Raw genomic sequence first — 21,350 nt, forward strand, 5'->3', positions numbered from 1 at the left:
TGTAATGACCATCTTCCTATTTCACTGAGATCCTCCCATCCCTACAGCCTTGTGGCCTGACGCCTGTCTGGAGCCTCCATTCATGGGTCCCTGCAAGGCCAAACTAAGCAGACACAGCTACAATGCCACGTTCAGTTTCTGGTAGATTTTTGCATATGGTAGCTAAAATATTAAGAACAAAGACTACAGTGGTGGCCTTGCTATGATAAGACTCCTGCTGGTGCTATCCTATCCTGGGTAAGACAGCAGGCAGATCATGGTATAGGGGAAGGGCTGGGGAAAGAGTTGGAGCTCAGGAGGGTACACACTTCTCTAGACCACCCACAGTGATTATTTTCCTCACTGATTCCTGGGAGAAGGGGCTGCAGTATCCTTAGAAATCATGGGCTGAGCATGTCCTCCAGGGGCCAGCTTGGCAAAAAGTCAGTCCTAGAAGCACCATCCTGATAATCTGAGCTTACTCTCATGCTCCCCTTTCTTAGATGGGAAGAGTAATTCAGCCAGGCCACAGAACAGGTTGGTAGTGCTACTGAGTCCCCCACATCGGCTTCAAAAATTCACTTATTTCTGGAGGTCACTGTGATCGTGGGAGGACTGTTGTTGGTGATTTTTAGGATGGCCTAGGTACTGACCAGGTACACAGTGTCCAGGTCTGGGGCTTCAGAGATTCAGTCAGCAAATTCCTCTACTTTTGCAAAGGCCATGGGAACTGAGCTCCCCTGAGATGCTGAAGTCTAAGGAGCAGCCAGTCATGGCTGAACTCTGGCTGCTTGTGAGAATATTCAGCCTTTCCCTCTTGCTTCTCAACACTACCTTCCTCAGCAGAAATCTGCCTCTTTCCTCTCTCCCATAGGACTACTTGCTTTACTTCTGTCTCATCCAGTTGGCTCTAAGCGCCATGAGAACAAATCTTCCCTTGATCCCTAGAACTTTGCACAGCTCCGTGCACATAGGATACAGTCCATGAATATTGAAGTTAGGATGGAAACAATGAGGGGGAAAAGCTCCTCATGACTGCAGGAAAAGAAGAGCCTGGGATGTGAATTCCTGACTCTTGCTGTAATCTTCTTCATCAATACATCCTTACCTTCATCCTCCACCCCACCAGCACCTTGAGAGCCTTGGGAACGTGGCTGCCTGGATGCTGCCACAGAGGCTGGGACCACCTCATTTCCTTGTAAATGTGATTGCCAGTCATGAAATCACATCCAAAATCTTTGAAGCATCACCTGTGTTAGTATCAAGAAGATTTGCCTGGGTGGTGTTTGTTTGTTTGTGTGTTAGTGAAATTGAAATATCTCGGAATACTTGAAAAACAGGCAAGTGTCTTCCTCCTGATTTTCAGCTGTTTGTCTTGCAGCAAGTCACTTTTCTGTAGCTGTAGTTTGGTATCTTCATCTCTAATACAGGAATAATGATAGTTGATTGATAAGATTAAGGAAGACCAAGCTATCTTTTTTTTTTTTTAATGAAGCAAACAGTTATGTTTATTTTTTTAATTTATTTTTATTAGTTGGAGGCTAATTATACAGAGTGAAGCAAGCTATCTTTTTATCAACACTTCCTGAGAGCCCGCATGACAGGTCACAATTTTAAATGCCCTCCAGGACAAGTGAGTAATGTGAATGGAAGTATTTTGTGTGAGGTGGAGGCAGGTGGACCATGAGAAATGGTGGGTTTGTGGAAGTTTGAGAGAATGCTCCCCCTCTGAGAAGAGAGCCCCACAAGGATATGTCACTGGTTTGCTCCCTTTCTTTAAGGGTTTTTAGGATTAGATGAATTATATGTTTCATGTGTCTAGGATAAGTCCTGCTACAATGAAGAATTTAAGTTTTATCTAGAGTAATGCTACTACAAAGGACTTTGCCTTCTAGGGAGTAGGAATGCCTGTTGGATCCCTTGCTTCCACAGCAACCACATCATGTGGGCATCATCCGTCTCATGTGCCACCTGAAGACACAAGGTTCTGAGAGTTTTAAATCCTCAGGCACAAAGTTAGGAAAATGCAGAGCTGGTCCCCAAACCAAGATCCTATGGCCCCATCGTCAGTGACAGAGAGAACAGGAGGAATGGGGAGGCTCCCAGTGTTTTTCCAAGGTCCCCTGGTGTCCACTCAGGCAGACAGCTCTCCTGTTGCTGAAACCAGATGAGAGATGACTGTTGGTCATGCTGTGGATGCAGGTTCAGTTCCCTTCTTCCCCTCTGCTCCTTCCCCTTACTTGCTTTTTGATGCATAAACAGAGTTGTAGCCCAGGATGACATCACCTTCACCAACTAAGCTCCTGCCTGGACCAATGTCAGGGCCAGGGTTCCTCGGTTCCAAAAACTACAGTGTAGAGTCCTGAGTTGTGGTTGAGGTAGATTGGTGGTAGGCAGTCTTCCAAGACCCAGAGATCTACTCTAGTCTCTGAGGTCCACTCTGGCACATAGCTCTCCTGTTATGTGAAACCAGGCAAGGGGCAGTGGGTGTCATGCTCTGGAGACATATTATTCTTCTATTTCTATTCTGGCTGTGCCCTTTACTTTATTTCTATCCAGAATGTCAGGGTTTGTGGCCCAGATAGAGATGCTTTTCCCTGGCTGAACATCTCTTTGGACCAGTTCCAAGTAAATTGCTTGTGTGTTCCAGTAGAGGTGCTACCACAATGGTCGCAGGAAACTTACCTCTGTCATACTGGTCCTTTGAAATAAATGGGGTTAATGTGAGAGCACTGACATGTAGATATGAAGACAGCTGCATGAGGCTGTAAAGGAGGACCTGGCCTAACACACTGCTGATCGCCTAGCAGTCCTTTGATCTGCTCTCATCCACCCTCAGACCAACCTTCACGTGCCATGCAGTGCTCTAGGTGCTGGGATGCTTCTTGAGCACCATATTGGACAAAATTCCACCCGTAGAAACATGTTTTATGTTTTCATGAGACCACAGACAGAGTCAAGTTTGAAGACTGAAGTCACTGTTCATTTGCAGGACACAAGCAGGACAGAGGAGCCTGGCAAGTTGCATCCTATGGGGTGTCAGAGTCAGACAATATGAAGTGACTCGGCAGACACAAAAACACAGGGAGAAGCAGGACAGTGGAAGGCAGGGAGATTACACATTGTACGTGACTGACCCCAAATCCTCCATTTCCACACTCCCCTTCTTCTGGCCTGTTCTTATCCATCTGCTGGGGTGTAAGCAGTTCTGTGAACATTCATTTTTTCATAGATGCCCTTCTGCAAGGTCACAAACATGAGCAGACTCTGTTTCTTTGCAGCCCTGCTCATTTTCCTGGACACCATTCTGGTCAGCATTCTGGGGGATGAAACCAGCAACCAGCTCTGGGGTACATCCCAGCTCACTTCTCCCCTACAGACTGGAGGGGAAGGTGGTGAGTGCATGGAAGGGGTAGGAAGAGGGGTGTGGAGGATGCTGCCAGCCCTCTCTGGATTTCTTCTCGAAGTGAGCAGTTGAACTCCAGTACATTTTTGACTCTCAGAAAATATCAATATGTGTTCTGCTTTTAATAAAATTATCCCACCTCATTTTACAAAATCATGAATTTCATCTCTGAGACTGTCTATTCCTAGTCTCTACCTTGTCCCTAAATGTCATTTAGGATAGTTAAAATATCCATATTTGATCCTTGTCCTGGTTCATGCCCCAGGAATCCAGAAACTCTTGGAATTTATTGTCTTTCTCTAAGTACTGAAATCTGTGAAGGATCAGACCTTAGATAGTATCTGTGTACACCTGGACTCCAGAATATGCCATCATATGATTAGAAGCTTAGAATTTTCAGTCCCCAATCTCTCTGGGGAAGAGAGAATGGATACTGAGTTCCACCAAGAATGGCCAAAGATTCAGTCAAACTGACCACTTCAAACTGCCAATTAAAACCCTTGAAGACTGCATTCAGAGACTTTCAGAGGGGTGATAACATCAATGGTTTAAGGGAGAAGTGTCCTGAGATGGCATGGACACTCAGAATTTCCTTCTCCCTGTTTGCCTTATGCTTCTCCTCCGTTTTGCTATCTTGGAGTTTTATTTTATTCAGTGGGGAGTTTATATGAGAGGGGACCATAAGTAAAGGGTCCCCATTTCTGTGAGTGATCCTGATAACTTGTTCAGCATGGGAGTTGGGTCAAGCAATATCTGAATTAACAGTCAGTTGGTCATGGGTGTAAGTGACCCCAAGGCTCGTGATCAACACTTGGAAGTGTGGGTTGTCCTCAAGGATGGAGCCCTCACCATGTGGGGTCTGGGTCACCTCTGTGGATTTAGTGTCAAAACTGAATATACTGCTGGGTGCCCAATGGATGTAGGGGAACTGGATGCTGTTGGCAGAGACCCCACATATTTGTTGTCAGGGACAAAACCCAGACTCACTGTTTTCTTCCATTTGTGTCTCGGGTGAGATCCAGGGTAAGGGGACTATAATACCTTAAACAGAGTGTTTAGAACCCCTCAGTAGTTCTCTGCATTTTCAGAATTCCCGACAGAATCAGGGACTTGATTAAATGGGTTTTGCAGATTGTGTCTTGTTCTCATCCTACTACCTACATGCTGTGTGTCCTAGAATATTCCCATTTGCAGCTTTTTCATGAGAGCAGGGTCATCATGTTTTTGCAGATTTTTAAAAGGAATACCAGTCATGAGTACAAAGAATTTACACCTTTGTTGTCAGTTTTGTCCATTTTCCAGCAAAAATTTTCATCTGAAAGATTTGTCGACCTACCTATTTTTCTCTAATGATCATATCCCTGTGATGAAATTAATCAGATACTTGTAGGACAGCTGAGGGTCTTCTCTTCAGAGGCAACTGCAGGCAGAGCAAGAAATACAATACTTTGTTGAGTTTGCTCCTGGGGCCAAAATTGCTTTCCCCAGGCTGATATGATATTAGTCAAGACTCAATGCCCTTCCCCTTGCTCTTCTATCAGAGTATATTTTAATTTTCTATAATGATATACATGACAGTTGCACTCATATTTATATATCTAGGCCTCATTATCATAGAGACTAATAGGATTTTTACTTTATCCACTCTCTTCAATGATGATACACTTGGCATGAATCCGAAGAAGGAGAGTCATTTACTTGAGAAATACTTATCGAAATGTATCTTTTTGATTCTGAGAGCATAGTTTTTTCGGGTAGGGAAACAACTATAAACAAAATATAGGAAAATAACATGCACACAATAATGGAGGGAAACACACAATAAAGAGTGGGGAAAATCCTATGCCAGGTTATGATGAGTGTTGTGAAGAAAGAGAGTGATGGGGGTAAAGGTGGATGGCAAGCATCAGAGAAATGCTCTGTGATAAGGAGGTTTTGATCAGCTCCTTCCAAAAAAGTGCCTGAAACTTTGTGCAGCAGCCAGGACCAGAGTGGCTGAGGCTGAGAGGGTTGAGGGGAAGGGGAGTGGAGGAGATGAGACAGAGAGGGTCTAGGGACAAGTCATGAAGAGGCTTGTAGAATTTAAAGAACCAGAATTTGACTCTTAGAAAGCTAGGGGGTCACTGAGGGACTGGTCATTGGAGCCATGGAATATGATTCACTTTGAAATAGGGCGCTTGTGACTGTAGTGTGGAGAGTGACCAGTAAACTCATGAATGGTTATAAACTCGTGGACCATTGTCTAGCTCCAGTCTTGATCAACATATGGAGAATATCCTTAATATGTATCCTTTATTCTTGTTCTATCCGCAGCTAATCATTGGCAACATGCCAATGCATATATAAATATTCAGTAATGATATGTAAATATTTACAATATTACCCCATTGATCCGAATCCTAACAACATTAGTAACAATGTCCTACAAAGCAGGATATGAAAGGGCCTTTTCACATTCACACCCCTGCACCCCTACCACTCTCTATTGCAAGCAAACTGGTATTTTCTTTAATTTTTAAAATTAATTTATTTGAATTGGAGGCTAATTAACTTTACAATATTGTGGTGACTTTTGCCACACATTTAAAAGAATCAGGCATGAGTGTACACATGTCCCCCCCCATCCTGAACCCCCTCCCACCTCCCTCCTCAACCCATCCCTCTGGGTTTTCACACCCCTGCACCCCTACCACTCTCAGTGCAAACAAATTGATATTTTCTGTTGTTTGCCTTTTAGACCCAGCTATAATGAACATTGTCCTATTTCATGGAGATCCCCCCATCCCTACAGCCCTGTGGCTTGACGTCTGTCTGGAACTACTGTACATAGGTCCCTACGAGGCCAAAAGAAGCAGACACTTCTACATTGCCAAGTCCAGGTTCTAGGAGACCTTTGTATATGGTAGCTAAACTGTTAAAATCAAAGACTACAGTGGGGGCTGGGCTGTGTTAAGGCCCCGAAAGGTGATACCCTATCTTGAGTAAGATAGCAGGCAGGGCATGGGGAGAGGGCAAGGGCTAGGGAAAAAGGTGGAGCTCAGGAGGACACACACTCCTCACAAACGCCCACAGTGACTACTCTCTTTGCTACCTCCCAGGAGAAGCTGTGGGCTGAGCAAGTCCTCCAGGGACCAGCTTGGCAAAAGTTCAGCCGTAGCAGCACTGTCATGGTAGTCTGAGCTTACTCTCATGCTCCCCTTTCTTAGATGGGAAGAGTAAGTCAGCTACCTCCAGAGCAGGTCAGTAGTGCTGCTGAGTCCCCCACCTTGGATTCAAAAATTCACTTCCTTCTTGGTGGTCATTGTGATCCTTAGAGGACTGTTGTTGCTCATTTTTAGGAAGGCCTAGGTCATATCCAGGTACACAGGGTCCAGGTTTGGGGCTTCAGAGATTCAATCTGCAAGTTCCTCTCTTTTGCAGAGGTCATGGAAACTGGTCTACCTTGAGAAGCTGAAGTCCAAGGAGTACCCGGTCAGGGCTGAGCTCTGATTGCTTGTGACAATATTCAGCCTTTTCCTCTTGCTTCTCAACTAAGCCCTTCTCAGCTGAAATCTATCTCTTTCCTCTCTCCCATATGAGTATTTACTTTACTTCTGTCTCAATTAGTTGGCTCTAAGCACCATGAGAGCAAGTCTTCTCTTTATCCCTAGAACATTGCACAGCTCCAGGCACAAAGGATATAGTCCATGAATATTTTAGTGCAGATGGAAACAATGCAGGAGAAAATCTCCTCCAGTCTGAAGTGAAAGTGGAGCCTGAAATCTGAATTCCTGATTCTTGCTGTAATCTTCTTCGTCACTGCATCCTCACCTTCATCCTCCACCCCACCAGCACTTCGAGAGCCTTTGAAATGTGGCTGCCTGGATGCTGCCAGAGAGGCTAGGACCACCTCATATTCTTGTGAATATGATGTGACATTCATGAAGTCATGCCCAAAATCTTTGATGCATCATCTGTGTTAATACCAAATAGATTTGCTTGGGTGGTGTTCGTATGTTTGTTTGTTAGTGATTTTGAAATACCTGGTGACACTTGACAAACAGCCAAATGTCTTCCTCGTGATTTTCAGCTGTTTGTCTTCCAGAAAGTTACTTTTCTGTAGCTGTAATTCGGTATCTTCATCTCTGAAAAAGGAATAATGATAGTTGATTGATAAGATTGTTAAAGAAGAGCAAGCTATCTTTTTATCAACACTTCCTGTGAGCCCACATGACAGGTCACAATTTTAAATGCCCTCCAGGACAAGTGAGTAATGTGAATGGAAGTATTTTGTGTGAGGTGGAGGCAGGCGGACCATACGAAACGGTGGGGCTTATGGAAATTGAAGAGAATGCTCCCCTCCTGAGAAGAGAGCCACTCTTGTTAGCTTAGTTCAGGGTTTTGAAAGTGTGGTCCCTTGAGCAGCACCTCCAGTGCATTGGAAACCTTGTTGATGCAGCTACTCAGGTCCTACCATGTGCTACTGAATCTAAAATCTGGGGATGAAGATCTCAAATCTGTGTTTGGCCAAATGGTTAAGGGATTCTGATGCTCACTCACATTGAGACCCATGGTCCTTATTAAATACCAGGACTGTGATGCCAGTTGGGTTACTTGTCCTGCATTGATAGAAATTTTTTAAATTAAATCTCCCATTTTATTGGCATAGAGCTGCTGGTAGTAGTCTCTTATGATCCTTTGTATTTCAGTGTTGTCTGTTGTGATCTCTCCATTGTGGAGATTTCTTAAAAAACTGGAAATAGAACTGCCATATGACCCAGTAATCCCACTTCTGGGCATACACACCAAGGAAACTATATCTGAAAGAGACACGTGCACCCCAATGTTCATTGCAGCACTGTTTATAATAGCCAGGACATGGAAGCAACCTAGATGCCCATCAGCAAACGAATGGATAAGGAAGCTGTGGTACATATACACCATGGAATATTACTCAGCCATTAAAAAGAATTCATTTGAATCAGTTCTAATGAGGTGGATGAAACTGGAGCCCATTATACAGAGTGAAGTAAGCCAGAAAGATAAAGACCAATACAGTATACTAATGCATATATATGGAATTTAGAAAGATGGTAACAATAACCCTATATGCAAAACAGAAAAAGAGACACAAATGTACAGAACAGACTTTTGGACTCTGTGGGTGAAGGCGAGGGTGGGATGTTTAGAGAGAACAGCATTGAAACATATATATTATCAAGGGTGAAACAGATCACCAGCCCAGGTTGGATGCATGAGACAAGTGCTCAGGGCTGGTGCACTGGGAAGACCCAGAGGGATGGGGTGGGGAGGGAGGTGTGAGGGGGAATCGGGATGGGGAATACATGTAAATCCATGGCTGATTCATGTCAATGTATGACAAAACCCACTGCAATGTTGTGAAGTAATCAGCCTCCAACTAATAAAAACAAATGGGAAAAAAAAATAAATTAAATCTCCCACTGTGAAGTCTTATAAATGCCTAAAATTGTAAAGTCACCTCTGTGAGCTTATATTACATATAGTCTAGCCAGACGTGCAACCTCTAGTTTACGCTCCCTTTTAATCTTGGACATAATTTAAAAAAATATACCATGGGGCTCAAAAGTCAGGTACTCTGTATCATGTAGCAAGAAAGCAATCACATTACTTGGATGTGAAAGTACCTCTCCCATGGCACAGCATCTGAAATATCTAAAATCTTATCTCTGCCCCAGGTGCATTCCATCCATTTGAAGATGTGGCCTTAGATAGCATGGAATTGAAGATTGCCATTATTCAGATGGAGATACTGAGGAACAGAAGCAGAGATATGACCTGGGGTCCCAGAGGGTTGGCATCACTTGTCTTCATCCGGTGTACATCCACTGTTTGTGCCTGTCCTGCAATTTTTCTAAAGAGGCCTGCCTGCAGGGGTCAGCGAGGTTTCTAGTTAGAGACCACACTTACATGAGCAGGGAGCATGGAGGTGGAGTCAGAACTGGCCCATCAGGGGGCTAGCAGAACTGGGGGCCTCTAATTTTGACCAGAGTAAGGAGGACCGGGAGAGGAGAACACTGGGAGAAAAAGACATACCGATGAGAGAGGAGAGGGGAGAAAAGAGGAATTTCTTTTGGGGAGAGTCTCAGCTACAATGTGGTCTCAGATGCAGACATTGAGGCAGGAAGAGAGGCAGGGCCAGAGCGCCTTCTGAACGTGAACCCTTGTTGTACCATCTGCAGGTTGTGTGTCCTGAGCAAGTGGCATTACCTCTCTGAGCCTCTCCTTTCTGCTTGACACTGTGGTATGAGAATCCCAGATATTGTAGAACTGACATGAGGCTAAATGAAATCATGCATGTGGAATGTCTCAGGAGAGAGGGACCCTCCACTCACAGTGGCTTCTTTTGTGAGTCACCCACTCCCGATGCACATGTGTACTAAGCCAGCTTGGTAGTGAGAGCTCCTGCCATTCTCAACCATGCTCTATGTTTGTAACTACAAGTAATAAACACGAGTGACATTATTAGAGAAATGCAAATCAAAACCACAATGAGGTACCATTACTCGCCAGTCAGGATGGCTGCTATCCAAAAGTCTACAAGCAATAAATGCTGGAGAGGCTGTGGAGAAAAGGGAACCCTCTTACACTGTTGGTGGGAATGCAAACTAGTACAGCCGCTATGGAGAACAGTGTGGAGATTTCTTAAAAACTGGAAATAGAACTGCCATATGACCCAGCAATCCCACTTCTGGGCATACACACTGAGGAAACCAGATCTGAAAGAGACACGTGCACCCCAATGTTCATCGCAGCACTGTTTATAATAGCCAGGACATGGAAGCAACCTAGATGCCCATCAGCAGATGAATGGATAAGGAAGCTGTGGTACATATACACCATGGAATATTACTCAGCCATTAAAAAGAATTCATTTGAATCAGTCCTAATGAGATGGATGAAGCTGGAGCCCCTTATACAGAGTGAAGTAAGCCAGAAAGATAAAGAACATTACAGCATACTAACACATATATATGGAATTTAGAAAGATGGTAAAGATAACCCTATATGCAAAATGGAAAAAGAGACACAGAAATACAGAACAGACTTTTGAACTCTGTGGGAGAAGGTGAGGGTGGGATATTTCAAAAGAACAGCATGTATACTATCTATGGTGAAACAGATCACCAGCCCAGGTGGGATGCATGAGACAAGTGCTCCGGCCTGGTACACTGGGAAGACCCAGAGGAATCGGGTGGAGAGGGAGGTGGGAGGGGGGATCGGGATGGGGAATAAGTGTAAATCTATGGCTGATTCATATCAATGTATGACAAAAAAATAAAAAAAAATTAAAAAAAAATAAATAAACACGAGTGAGTGATGGGATGGTGGATGTGACTTGTGTGCACTCTAATTTACAGCTTGCAATGCAGCAGAACGCATGTGCATAGACTCTAAGTCAGATCGCTTGGCCCAAATCCTCTCTCAAAAAGCTATGATCTAAGCAAATTACTTTATTTCTTGTTATCTCAGGTACCTCTTCAGTAACACGCAGATATGTCAACAGTTTCTCCCCCTTTCTTTAAAGATTTCTTAGGATTAGATGAATTTTATGTTTCATGTGTCTAGGATAATGCCTGCTACAATGAAGGATTTAAATTTTAATTAGAGTAATTACTCATTACTGTTATTGTTACTACTACAAAGACTTTAACTTCTAGGGAGAAGGACTATATGCCTGTTGCATCCATTGCTTCCATGGCAACCACATGAGTGTGCAGCATGGATCTCAGGTAACACCTGAAGACACGGGATTCTGCGAGGCTTAAAACCTCAGGCACAAAGTTAGGAAAATGCAGAGCTGGTACCCAAACAGAGGTCCTATGTCTCCGTTGCCATTGAGGGAGAGAGCAGGAGGAAGGGGGTGGCTATTCGTGGTCTTCCAAGGCCCCCTGATATACACTCAGGCAGACAGCTCTTTCCTGTTGGTGAAACCAGATGAGGGATGACTGTTGGTACAAGTTCAGCTCCCTGCTTCCCCTAGTCCACAGAAATTAAAAGATGTGGGCTTCTATGAGTTGAATTTGGGGAGGGTTTCAGAAAGCTGGCTTTGTCTGGATGGATGATGTTTAGGAAGTGGAGTAGTTCTCTGAGTATCTTAATCTTACCTTTAAGAAGGAAAGACTAGAGGTTTGAGCTGTACTGGCCAAGAAATAACACTCACACAAGATAAGTGTTTGATCATATCAGTGATTGGTGTAATGTAGCTCCTTTGTTCAGTGCTCAAGCATGATTATCCAATATCCTATTTTTGTCTAGAACTTTCACCAACCCAGTATGGTCTCATCTGATGTTGAAGCATTGTAAAATGTTTATGTTGAGCAGGAGAACAAAAGGGCTGTTGGTGGTACCAGCTCAGGTCTTGGAACTCAGAGGTTGCTTTTCTCTTTCTCTATCAATCTCAAAGGATCGTGATGAGAGTGAAAGAGATGTATTTGTTAAATGCTTGTTCAAATGTTAGCAGAGTAACTATTTGATGAATGTCAGATACGATAATAGTGATAGTAATACCAGATTGTGCTGTTGTTCAGACACCCAGGCATGTCCCACTCCTTGCAACTCCATGGAGAGCAGCATGCCAGGCCTCCCTGTCCCTCACAATCACCCGAATTTGCCCAAGTTTATGTCCATTGCATCAGTGATGCCATCCAGTCATCTCTTCCCCTGACACCTCTTCTCCTTCTGCCCTCAATCTTTTTCCAGCATCAGGGACTTTTCGAATGAGTTGGCTGTTCACATCAGATGATCAAAATACTGGAGCTTCAGCTTCAGCATCAGACCTTCCAATGAGTATTCAGGGTTCATTTCCCTTAAGATTGACTAGTTTGATCTTTTTGCTGTCCAAGGGACTTCAGGAGTGTTCTCCAGAACCACAGTTCCAAAGCATCAATTCTTCGGCACTCTGCCTTCTTTCTGGTCCAGATCTCACAAGCATATGTGACCAATGAGACCATAGACTTGACTATATGGAACTTTTTTGCAGAGTGATGTCTCCAGTTTTCAACACACTATCTAGGTTTGTCATAACTTTGCTAAAAAGAAGTAATCTTCTGATTTCACACCTGCAGTCACCAACCACAGTGATTTTAGAGCCTAATTAGGGGAAACCTGTCACTACTTAACACCTTTTACCCTTCTATTTGCCATGAAATAATGGGGCCAGATTCCATGGTCTTAGCTTTTTAACTATTTAGTTGATGAAACCAGATGAGGGATGACTGTGGGTCATGCTGTGGATACATGTTCAGCTCCCTGCTTCTCCTCAGCCTCTTCCTTTATTAGTTTTTCGATGCATAAACAGGGTTAGAGCCCAGGACGACATCACCTTCACCAGCTAAGTTCCTGCCTGGACAAATGCCTGGTAAAGTGCAAGTGTCCATCCATGGGAGAAGTTGTGGCAATGGTTTTAGGAAGGTGACCTGTGTCACACCTGTCATCTGAGGTAGGTGAGGGGGGTCAGGGTATTGAGGTCCAGGTGAGATGACTCATGCAGAAGGCTGAAATGGAGAATCTGGGCTAACACGTTGCTAGTCACTTATCTGTCTTCTGATCTACTCTCATCCATTTACGTATCATCCATCACATGCCAGGCACTGCTCTAGGGGCTGGGATGCTCCCTCCATCTGTCTGATCACAATCTGTGTTTACATGAGACCCACAGGCATCATCAAGTCTGAGAAGTGTTCTTACTGAATATTTGAGCCCTGCAGACAGAAGCAGGAGGCATGGTTAGGTAGGCAGATTACGCAATAAACAGGACTGACCCAGCTCCTCCCCTTGCCCACTCCCCTCCCCATCACCTGATCCCACCCCTCAGCCAGGATATTAAAGCTCAGTGCATCCCCAGCATCCTCAGGAGCCCTCCTGCAAGGCCACCAAGATGAGACGGCTCTGCCTCTCCGCAGCCCTTCTCTTCCTCCTGGTTATCCTGGTGGACAGCATCCCGGTGAATATACACCATATCCAGGATGAAGGTAGGTCCAGCCTCACCTCTCTTCTACAGCTTCTAGGAAAATGATGGAAGTCCATGAAAGTGGGCGGGGCAGGTGTGGATTGGGTGTTGCCAACCCTCTCTGGATTTCTCCTGTCATGCTGTCCAGGAATTTTGTTTGTTTCTTTGGTTTTGGCAGCACTGGTCTTCCTCCCTATTCAAGGATATTCTCTAGTTCCGGAGTCTACTCTCTGGTTGCAGAGTGTGGAATCTTGTTGGGGTGGTTTCTCTTGTTGTAGATCAGGGGCTGTAGGCATCTGGGCTCAGTAGTTGCAGTTCATCTTCTTAGTTGCCGCAAGGCAAGTGGAATCTTCACAACCAGGGATAGAACCCAAGTCCTGTGCATTAGCATGTGGATTCTTTTCTATTGGACTACCAGGGAAGTCTTTAGTTGCAGACTTTTAACTCCACTGACATCATGACTCTCATGAGGATATTTATTAAAAAAAAAAAATATATATATATATATATATGTCTCAAAATTCTGCCAGATCAGGAACCCTATTTCTGAGAATCTCTATTCTTGTTCCCGGCCATGTCCCTGAACCTCACTGTAGTTCAGTAATAAAAGTAAGTAAAGTGAAAGTCGTTCAGTCGTGTCCAACTCTTTTCGACCCCATGAACTCTATCACCCATGGAATTTTCCAGGCCAGAATACTGGAATGGGATCCCTTTGCCTTCTACAGGGGATCTTTCAAACACAGGGATTGAATCCAGGTCTCCCACATTTCTGGTGGATTCTTTACCAGCTGAGCCACCAGGGAAGCCCTGTATAGTAATAAAAAGCTTAAAATTTGAACCATCTCTTAGCTAATGGCCCAGGTCTCCTAAAACTCTTGCAGTTTCCTTACTTTAGATGTTATGAGATGAGTAACAAAAGGCAACTCAAGGTAACCTTGAGGTGTGGTTTGTGTCCAAGAAACCACAAGAACCCATTTAACGTTTACAGTTTTCAACAACTGTCATTCCAGCACCTCTGAGGAGAAGGGAGGGAACTGAAAGTGAGATCAATCACCAATGGCTTATCCAACCAATGTGCCTATTTAGTGATCCCTAGGAAGAAAGACATAAAAACTGGGCTCAGAGAGCTTGTGGGTTGGTGAATAAAGGAAGTTGAAGTGAGGGTGCTATGCTCACTAGGGCACAGAGGCTGGGGACACCTCCCACTCCCTTTGCCTTACACATCTCTTCCATTTTGCTGCCTCGAGTTATATTTTGTACATTAATCTGGGAATAGTAAGCAATGGTTTCCTGAAGTTCAGCCACCGGATCTACTGAGTTGTTGAATTTTGAAGTTGGGGTCATAGACCTGCCTGCCCCCCCTTTTAGTTATTTGGTCTCAAGCATGATAGACTCGTGACCTCATGGCTGCCATCTGAACTGAGGAGAGTCTTGAGCCAACCTCAACCTTCAGAATCTGCAGTAACTCCATTGATGCCCATCAGAAGTAAATGGATTTGTTGAACACCCAGTGGGTGTTTGGGTAATTGGTTGCTGTTGGTAGAGACACCACATATTTGGTGTGAGGGAAAAACCCAGAATCACTCTCCCCTGTGATTGGCGGTTCAGGTGATGCTTCAAAGAGGGGGAGTAATGGAAATACATATTGCACCCATAAATTGTTTCCACTTATCTGTATTTTCAGAGTTCCTGGGATAATCAAGGACTGTATCAAATAGGTTGTAACATGCCAGAATCTTGTCCTGGCCCTGAAACACACATGCCATGTCCTGGGGCAAGTAATCTGCAATTTTCTCATCAGAACAGGGGATACATGTTACATGGCTTTTTAAAAAGATCACTAGTGATGAATATAAAAATTGAATCACATTTCGTGGTGAATTTTGTGCATGTTCCGCCAAGATGTGTTACTCTAAAAAAATTTCTTTAACTACCTAGTTTAGGAAACAAAGAATATTTATGTGTCAAATAATGAGTATTCTTCTATCTGAAAAATAATCAGAAAAACCTGGGATGAATGTTCTGCAGGAAATGTAAGAAACAACCTTTTATGGGTTGACTCCTGATACCAAAGCTGAGATATTATTAGGAAAGTCTCCAGGCCCTTTCCCATGTTCCCTTTTGAATATTTTTTATTATCCATATGTTCTCCCTCCTTTGTACATTGTTGACTACTATTTTATTATCCATATTTGATACTTGTTTTAGTTCATAGACCAGGCATCCTAAAACTCTTGGAATTTACTGTCTTTCATAGGTCTGGAGACAAGCCATACACGGGAACTTGAGAAGCGTTCAGTAGTAAATGTGGTTAAAAGTATCCTCGGCGGTGTGATTACAGGTTTGATCTTTCTGCACCTCTGGGAAAAGGACAGGGCACTGAGATTGGGAACAGTCTCCACTGGCCAATGATTCAAGCAAAATACCTGTTTGGTGAAACCTCAAGAAGAATCCAGAAATGTGGGGCATTAGAGAGCTTCTGAGCTGTTAAAAGAGGGAGGGTGGTGATGTGAGGGTCCTGTGTTCTCTAGGACATGGAGCTCCCCACAACTGTACTTCCATGTTGCCTTGCACATCCACTCATTTGGGTGTGCCTAGAATTATCCTTAATAACAAGGTGCGATCCCTATGTGGGTGGTCTTCCTGAGTTTGGTCATCAGATTAACTGAGCTATTGAACATGGAGGTGGGGTAATAGAACTTCCCAGTTTTAGACACTTTGTCAAATCATGAGCAATGGGCCCACATGGCTGGCATCCGAAGTGAGGACAGTTCTGGGACCTCAACATGCAGAATGTATGTTAACTCCCCCGATTTCCTATCCGAATTAAATTGCCTTGTTGCACACCCAGTGGGTGTTTGGGGAATTGGGTGTTGTTTCGAGAGACACCACATATTTAGTGTCAAGGAAACCCAGCCCACTCTCCCTTGTGCTTTGGGAGCTCAGGTGAGTGCCGGGCCAGGGGAGTAATGAAAGTGGGACACTGTACCCAGAGCTGTTACCAGTTATCAGTATTTTCAGAGTTCCCTTCAGAATAGGAGAGTGTATCAGTTGGGTTGTGACAGGGTGTATCTTGTTTGGACTCTGTCACCCTCATGCCATGTGTCCCCCAGGAGGTCATCTATAGTCCTCATCTGAACAGCAGATAAGTGCTGCATGACTTCTTGGAACATTTTACGAGTCATAAATATAAACAGCTTATTCAAATATCATGGCCATGTTTGGTCATTTTATACCAGGATATGTTCATGAACAGTTTCTCTACCTGTTTACTAGGGTTCGAAAGAAAGAATACTTATGGGTCAAGTAAGGATTATCCCTTTATTTAAAATTTAATCACACAGACCTGGATCACTGAGAAGAGGAAATGCTGGGAAAGCATGAAACCCACTCTTTGTGTGGTTGGCTCATGGGACCAAGGCTTGTACAATACTAGCAAATTCTCCAGGCCTTTTTCTTTGTCCCATTTGAATATCATTTTATTTTTCATATTTGAACGTTGTCCTGGCTCATAGTCCAATATTCCTGAAATTTTGAAATCTCTGTCTTTCACAGGTACTAAGATTGTCGGAAATGGAGCCAGTATACTAACAGGATTGGCTGAAATAATCAACAAAGCACTTAAAGGTTAGGACTCTGCACCTCTGGGGAGAGAAAAGGGCACTGAGACTGAAATCAGTCACCACTGGCTGATGCTTCAACCCATATGACTATTGACTGAAACTTCATATAAATCTATAAATATTGGCTCAGAGAGCTTATGAGGTGGGAGGAAATGGTTGTGAGGTGATGGTGCTCTACTCAGGAGGGTGTAGACACTCTGTCCAACACCATTCCTCCCGTGCCATAAAGATCTCCATTTCACTGTTTCTGAGATTTTTTCCTGGACATTAACCTGAGAACAGTGATTAAGAGTTTTCCTGAGTATGGGGGCTGGTTCGATTGAGTTTTTGAGCACAGAGGTAGAGTCATGGAAATTTCAGGTTTAAGTCACTTGGTCAGGAAGATGATAATTTGAGAAGACATGGTGGGCATCTGAAGTGAAGGCAGTCTTGCTATCCCAAAGTGTGTCATTGGCAGTAACTCCACAGATATGGTATCAGAAATCAATTGAGAGTGGGCGGCCACTGGGTGTTGGGAATTGGATGGTTGGTGGAAAAACCATGTATTTCGTGTCAGGAAAAAACCCAGACTCACCCTCTCCTATGATGTGAGGGCTCAGGTGAGGCTTGGGGAGAGGTGAGTAGTGAAAGTAAGACCCAGGACCTGGAAACTCTCCCCAGTTCTCTGTATTGTTGAGTTCCTGGCCAATTTATAGTGTATCAAATGGGTTGTGACATGACAGTATCTTGTCCTGACCAGGCAACCCACATGCTTTTGTCCTGGTGCAAGTCATCAGCAGTTTCCTCATCTGAACAGGGGAAACATGTTACATGAGTTCTTAGAACAGATGACGAGTTGTGAATAGAAAGACTTTATTCACGTGTCATGACCAGATTTGTCCATTTCCTACTACAAAGTGTTAATCTGAAAAAAAATTTCTCTACCTACTTGCTGTGGCCAAGTAATAATATACCTTTGGCAAATAATGTTTATTACTGTATTATTCTTAAGATAATCAGAAGATGTTGAGCCATGGAGGAGGGCAACTGAAGGGAAAGGAAGAAATACAGCCTTTGTGGGGTAGCATGTGGGAGGAAGGCTGATACAAAATACTGAAAGTTTCCAGGCCCTTTCCCTTGTTATCTTTTGACTGATATTATCTTATCTGTTTGTTCCTTTTCTTGTTTCATGGACCAGGTCTCCTGAAACTCTTGAAATTTCCTCTCTTTCATAGGTCAGGTGATGATTTCTGGAATACAATTTGATAACCATACACAAGAGGAACTGGCAACACTGGAGATTGAATACTCAACACTCAGTGAGGAGATTAAAGGTTTGTAGTGTCTGAACCTCCCGAAGAGGGAAGGGCACTGAGATTGGATCAATGATCAAAGACCAATAATTTAATCAATAAGTATCTTTTTTGAAACTTCAACAATCCATAAACATTTCATGGTGAATTTTGCGCATGTTCTGACAAGAGGTATTAATCTAAAAAATTTCTTTACCTACTTACTTTGGGCCACAAAGAATCTTTGGGTGTCAAATAATGACTATTTCTCTATCATGAAAAATAATTAGAGCAAGCTGGGATGAATGTTCTGCAGGGAATATAAGAAAGAGCCCTGTGTAGGTTGACTTCTGATACCAGAACTGAGGCATTATTAGGAAAGTCTGCAGGCCCATCCCCACATTCTCTTTTGACTATTGCGTGTTATCCATGTTGTTCCCTCATTTGTCCATTGTTGATGACTATACTTTTATCCATGTGTGATCATTGTTTTAGTTTATGGACCAGGCCTCCTGGAACTCTTGGATTTACTGTCTTTCCTAGGTGTGGAGACAAGCCATAAACAGGGCCTTGAGAAGCGCTCAGTACTACCTGTGGTTAAAGGCATCCTCGGCGGTGTGCTTAAAGGTTTGTTCTTCTTGCACCTCTGGGGAGAGGACAGGGCACTGAGACTGGGAACAGTGCCCACTGGCCTGTGATTCAATCAAAACACCTGTTTAGTGAAACCTCAAGAAGAATCCACAATTGTGGGCTTTCAGAGAGCTTCTGGGCTATTAAAACAGGGAGGGTGGTGATGTGAGGGTCCTGTGTTCTCTAGGACATGGAGCTCCCCAGAACTCTACTTCCACGTTGCCTTGCACATCTACTCATTTTGGTGTGCCTAGAATTATCCTTAATAACAGGTGCAATCTCTATGTGAGTGGTCTTCCTGAGTTTGGTCATCAGATTAACTGAGTTATTGAACATGGAGTTGGGGTAATGGAACTTCCCAGTTTTAGACACTTTGTCAAATCACGAGGAATGGTCGCATTGGCTGACTCCTGAACTCAGGACAATTCTGCGACTCAACATGCAGACTGTATGCTAATTCCCCCGATTTCTGCTCTGAATTAAATTGCGTTGTTGCACACCCCATGGGTATTTGGGTAACGGTATGTTGTTTCTAGAGACACCACATATTTGTTGTCAAGGAAACCCAGCTCACTCTCCCTTGTGCTTTGGGAGCTCAGGTTAGTGCTGGGCCAGGGGAGTAAAAAAAGTAGGACACTGCACCCAGAAGCTGTTACCAGTAATCGTTATATTCAGAGTTCCAGGCAGAATAGGATAGTATATCATGTGGGTTGTGACAGGCTATATCTTGCTTGGACCCTGTCACCTCATTCCATGTGTCCTCCAGCAAGTCATGTATAGTCCTCATCTGAACAGCAGATAAGTGCTTCATGAGTTCTTTGAAGATATTACGAGTCATAAATAGAAACAGCTTATTTACATTTCATGGCCATGTTTGGTCATGAAAAAGTAAATGTTCATGAAGAATTTCTGTACCTACTTACTTGAGGCCAGAAAGAATGAATATTTATGGGACAAGTAATGATTATTCCTCTGTTTAAAATGAATCACACAGACCTGGAGCACAGAGAAGAGCAACTGCCGGGAAAGCATGAAACACAAGCCTTGTGTGGTTGGTTCATGGGACCAAGGCTTGTACAACATTAGAAAATTCTCCATGCCTTCCCTCTGTCTTACCTTTTCCTATCGTTTTATTTTTCGTACGTGAACATTGTCCTGGTTCATGGTACAATATTCCTGAACTGTTTTGTCTTCCATAGGTGCCAAGATTTTCGGAAAGGGAGCCAGTATACTAACAGGATTGGCTGAAATAGTCAACAAAGCACTTAAAGGTTAGGACTTTCTGCACCTCTGGGGCGAGAGGAGGGCACTGAGACTGAGGTCAGTCACCACTGGCTGATGATTCAATACATACGACTCTTGGGAGAAACCTCAATAAAAATCTATAAATATTGGCTCAGAGAGCTTATAAGGTGGCACTAAACGGTGATGGGTTGAGGGTGCTGTGCTCAGGAGGGCATGGAGCCTGCATCCAACTCCACTACACCCAGCCCTAAAGATCTCCTCCATTTCACTGTTTCTGAGTTTTTTCCTATATGTTACTCTGAGAACAGTGATTACGAGTTCTCCTGAGTTTGTTCACTGGTTTGAGTGAGTTTTTGAACATGGAGGTAGAGTGGAAATTTCAAGTTTTAGTCACTTGTTCAGAAACATGATAACCCGAGAACACGTGGCTGGCATCTGAAGTCTGGGAGGTCTCGATGCCTCAACCTGTGGCATCAGCACTAACTCCACAGATGTGGTCTGAGGTCAATGGACACTGGGTGCCCCGCTGGGTGAGGGGAATTGGATTGTTGTTGGAAAAACCACATACTTGGTGTCAGGAAAAAACCCAGACTCACCCTGCCCTGTGATTTGGTGGTTCAGGTGAGGATTGGGGAGAGGTGAGTAGTGAAAGTCAGCCCCTGGACCTGGAAACTCTACCCAGTTTTCTGTATTGTCCAGTTCCTAGCCAATCAATAGCGTATCAAGTGGGTTGTAACATTATCGTATGTTGTCTTGACCAGGCAACCCACTTGTTTATTCCTGGCCAAGTCATCAGCACTTTCCTCATATGAACAGGGGAAACCTGTTACATGAGTTCTTAGAACAGATGACCAATTATGAAAGGAAAGAGTTTATTCATGTCTCACGACCTGATATGTCCATTTTCCAACACAATGCCTTAAGCTGAAAAAAAAAAATTCTCTATCTACTTTCTTTGGCCAAGTAAAAAATTTCTTTATCTAATAGTGTTTATTCCTGTATTATTAAGAGTAGTCCAAAGATCCGAGCCATGAGGGCTGCAGCTGAAGGGAAAGCAAGAAACACAGCCCTTGTGGGGTGGCCTGTGGGAGCAAGGCTGATCCAATATAAGGAAAGTTTCCAGGCCCTTTCCCTTGTTGTTTTTTGACTGGCGTTATCTTATTCATGTTTGTTCCTTTTCTTGTTTCACGGACCAGGTCTCCTAAAACTCTAAATTACTCTCTTTC

General features: G+C 43.7%; 1 protein-coding gene across 1 annotated transcript in view; it reads left to right on the forward strand.

The window, feature by feature from the left end:
* The first annotated feature begins 13,283 nt into the window (after positions 1-13,283).
* The window catches only part of LOC122448933, a 35,976-nt gene continuing 27,909 nt past the window's right edge, over positions 13,284-21,350 (forward strand). The window contains 6 exon segments of the mRNA XM_043480590.1: positions 13,284-13,377; positions 15,613-15,696; positions 16,911-16,982; positions 18,193-18,291; positions 18,793-18,876; positions 20,079-20,150. Coding sequence (XP_043336525.1) covers positions 13,284-13,377; positions 15,613-15,696; positions 16,911-16,982; positions 18,193-18,291; positions 18,793-18,876; positions 20,079-20,150 — 505 coding nt within the window.

Source organism: Cervus canadensis, chromosome 10, assembly GCF_019320065.1.
Source record: "Cervus canadensis isolate Bull #8, Minnesota chromosome 10, ASM1932006v1, whole genome shotgun sequence".
In the NCBI taxonomy this organism is placed as follows: domain Eukaryota; kingdom Metazoa; phylum Chordata; class Mammalia; order Artiodactyla; family Cervidae; genus Cervus; species Cervus canadensis.